The following is a 2431-nucleotide window of genomic DNA, read 5'->3' as shown; positions in this document are numbered from 1 at the left end:
ATGAACCTTGTGTCCAGTTCATGTTGTGAGTGTAGAGCCAACAGATTAGAAGATAATGAGTTCATATTTGTATGAACCTTGAGTCAACAGATTAAAAGATAATATGAGTTTCACCCATGTTCAGGGCAGTCCCAGCCTGAGAAGATATAGGTGAATTACTTCCTATTATCAGAGCTCTTGGAGACTTGTCATCTCGTAGAGCCCAGCACTGTAATAACTCTGCATTTAACCAGAAGAAAATAAATCTACGTAAAGCTGATTGTTACTTCTTGGGGCCTTCAGATAAAAGAACTGGTTGTATCTAAAAATGATTTAGGGAAGCAGTTGGAGCACAACCTTGCAGCTCTTTTTTAAAAATGCAAACTGTGCTTCACATTCCAGAAAGTTCCATACAACAGCTTGTACAGATTTGTGAGTTGTCCCAGCCAGAAGCCAGAAGAACAGCTTAAAATATAAAATGGCTAATTACAGGTCAAAACGCCAACAATCAGGATGTCGTGATGTTGCTATAAACGCTGGTAAGTGTGGAGGGCTTTCAAGCCCAGGAGGGCCATCTCACAAACACATGAAAAAGGCAAAAAAAAGGTGAACCCAACTACCTTCCCAACTTTCCTGATGGATGTGATCAGACCGGTCTTGAGGATGCACGCAAGGTCTTGGTTGATGAAATGCGAAAAAGAACACCAAATGGACAAGTTGTGAAAGAGAAGATGGACCTTACGTTTGCACTAAGAAGAAAAGAGATGGTGGAGACTGAGCCTGCCATAAGCCAGATGTTGGAACGCTGGCCTGCTCTTTTTACAGAGGATCAGGTATGTTCAAAAGTGTTAAAACTTTCTATTACTTGATGTTGTTGTTCAGTGTCACGTATACAGTCTTATGCTCTCCCTGATGATGTTCTTCAGATGAAAACCAATATAACAAATACACTATTTTAGAAAAATAGTTAATCTCCAAAGTCCATATAATGCATACATGACCCCCAAAACCATCATGTTCACTTTTATTATTTCATCTGGGGCAGTATGTAAAAGGTTATTTTTATCTTATTTTACAGGTGTTCATGGAATTCAACAGGATTGTGGTAAAGAACCTCAAGCAGGAATTCTATGACAGCATTGATCAACACAGTCTTCGTCTGATTGAGATCTTTCAATCTAGGAGAGGGAATGTCGGACAGCTGTTGACACCGCTTTTACAACAAACCAGGGTTGGTCCATATCCATTGTACACTTGTGTTGTTGCATTTTTTTTTTTTTTACAGTATAAGTAATAAAAGTCACACCAAGTAATACTGTAATGGTTGTCCAGTGCAATCAAAATTGTACTTTATTTGTCCTGCTTTCTTGTAGATCATTTCTTGTTATTCAAGCTATGCAGCAACTTCATATGTTTTACTGTCCAACAGACTCAAGAGCCAACTGATATTAGGTCACTGGTGCTCAGAGGGCTCCCGATTGTCCTTGGTGACAGCCCCACAGACTTCTTCATCGCATGCTTTGTAAGTACTAATTTCTCAAATTGTATCTTAAATGGATTTATGCTGTCATGGTATTTTGTTAATTCATAGACTTTGTGATTAATAAAATAGGTACACAGAGCTTAAACCATTAAAACTTAAGATCTTTCCAACCTTTTTCTAACAATTGCATGTCTGTTGAAACCCATAAGACATTTATCTTCAGAACAAAATTTGTTTTCTTTTTAATAAAACCTGATACTTTTCTGTCTCTATATTCAAGTCCAGGTAACCTCAACCTAAAGATTTAAAAAGGTCATAAAGGCAACATAAAATAAATTCATATAAATCAAGTCTTTTGAAAATATATGATGGCTTTTGTGACTTTGGATGCAGGGACACAAACCTTAGAGTTTTTAATATTGTTATTTCTAATATCTTGATAGTTATTAAATATGTCAAATGTGCTCTGTTGTTAGGACTCTGATGATAACTCATTCCGCCACCTTGACTTCAGAATCATCCTTGTTGAGCATGAAGGCACTGTGTCCCCATCTTCTCTTCATCTCAGTCCAGCCTCGGTTAAAATCATCATTGAGGGAGAAGTTGTGATGGAAGGCATTAAAGACTTGCCAAAAGCTGTCTGTTTTCTCTTTGGACTTGCATATGCACTGCATCTCAATTACCCCAAACTAATGAGGAACACACATTCCAATTCATCCAACAGGTACTTCTCATGTTGGGCCACAGTGACTTGAAGCCCAAGTTACAAACATTGAAAAATCTACTTGCTGTTTGAGAAATTAATTGAGCCATGGTTGTGATTTTTACACAAGTTGCATAATAAATCTTTGAAAAGATTGTCTTGCTCAGAATGTCCTATAACTGTAGTAAGTGATGTAAGGTTTACCAGTGTTCTATGGTGTTTGCACATTGTTGCTCTGTTATGAGTTGTCATCATGTTTAAAGTTT

At 37.4% G+C, this 2431-nt stretch overlaps 1 protein-coding gene across 1 annotated transcript; it reads left to right on the top strand.

Moving 5' to 3' along the window:
- Positions 1-595: 595 nt before the first annotated feature.
- LOC109972814 (uncharacterized) lies at positions 596-2217 on the top strand. Its single transcript, XM_020621973.1, has 4 exons — positions 596-812; positions 1058-1210; positions 1409-1501; positions 1939-2217. The coding sequence occupies exons 1-4, from the start codon at positions 669-671 to the stop codon at positions 2215-2217; spliced, it is 669 nt and encodes a 222-aa protein (XP_020477629.1). The 5' UTR covers positions 596-668.
- The last annotated feature ends 214 nt before the right edge of the window (positions 2218-2431 follow it).

Source organism: Monopterus albus, unplaced genomic scaffold (assembly GCF_001952655.1).
Source record: "Monopterus albus unplaced genomic scaffold, M_albus_1.0 scaffold270.1, whole genome shotgun sequence".
Lineage (NCBI taxonomy): Eukaryota > Metazoa > Chordata > Actinopteri > Synbranchiformes > Synbranchidae > Monopterus > Monopterus albus.
The sequence above is the reverse complement of the archived record's forward strand: the minus strand, read 5'-3'. Positions and strand labels throughout refer to the sequence as shown.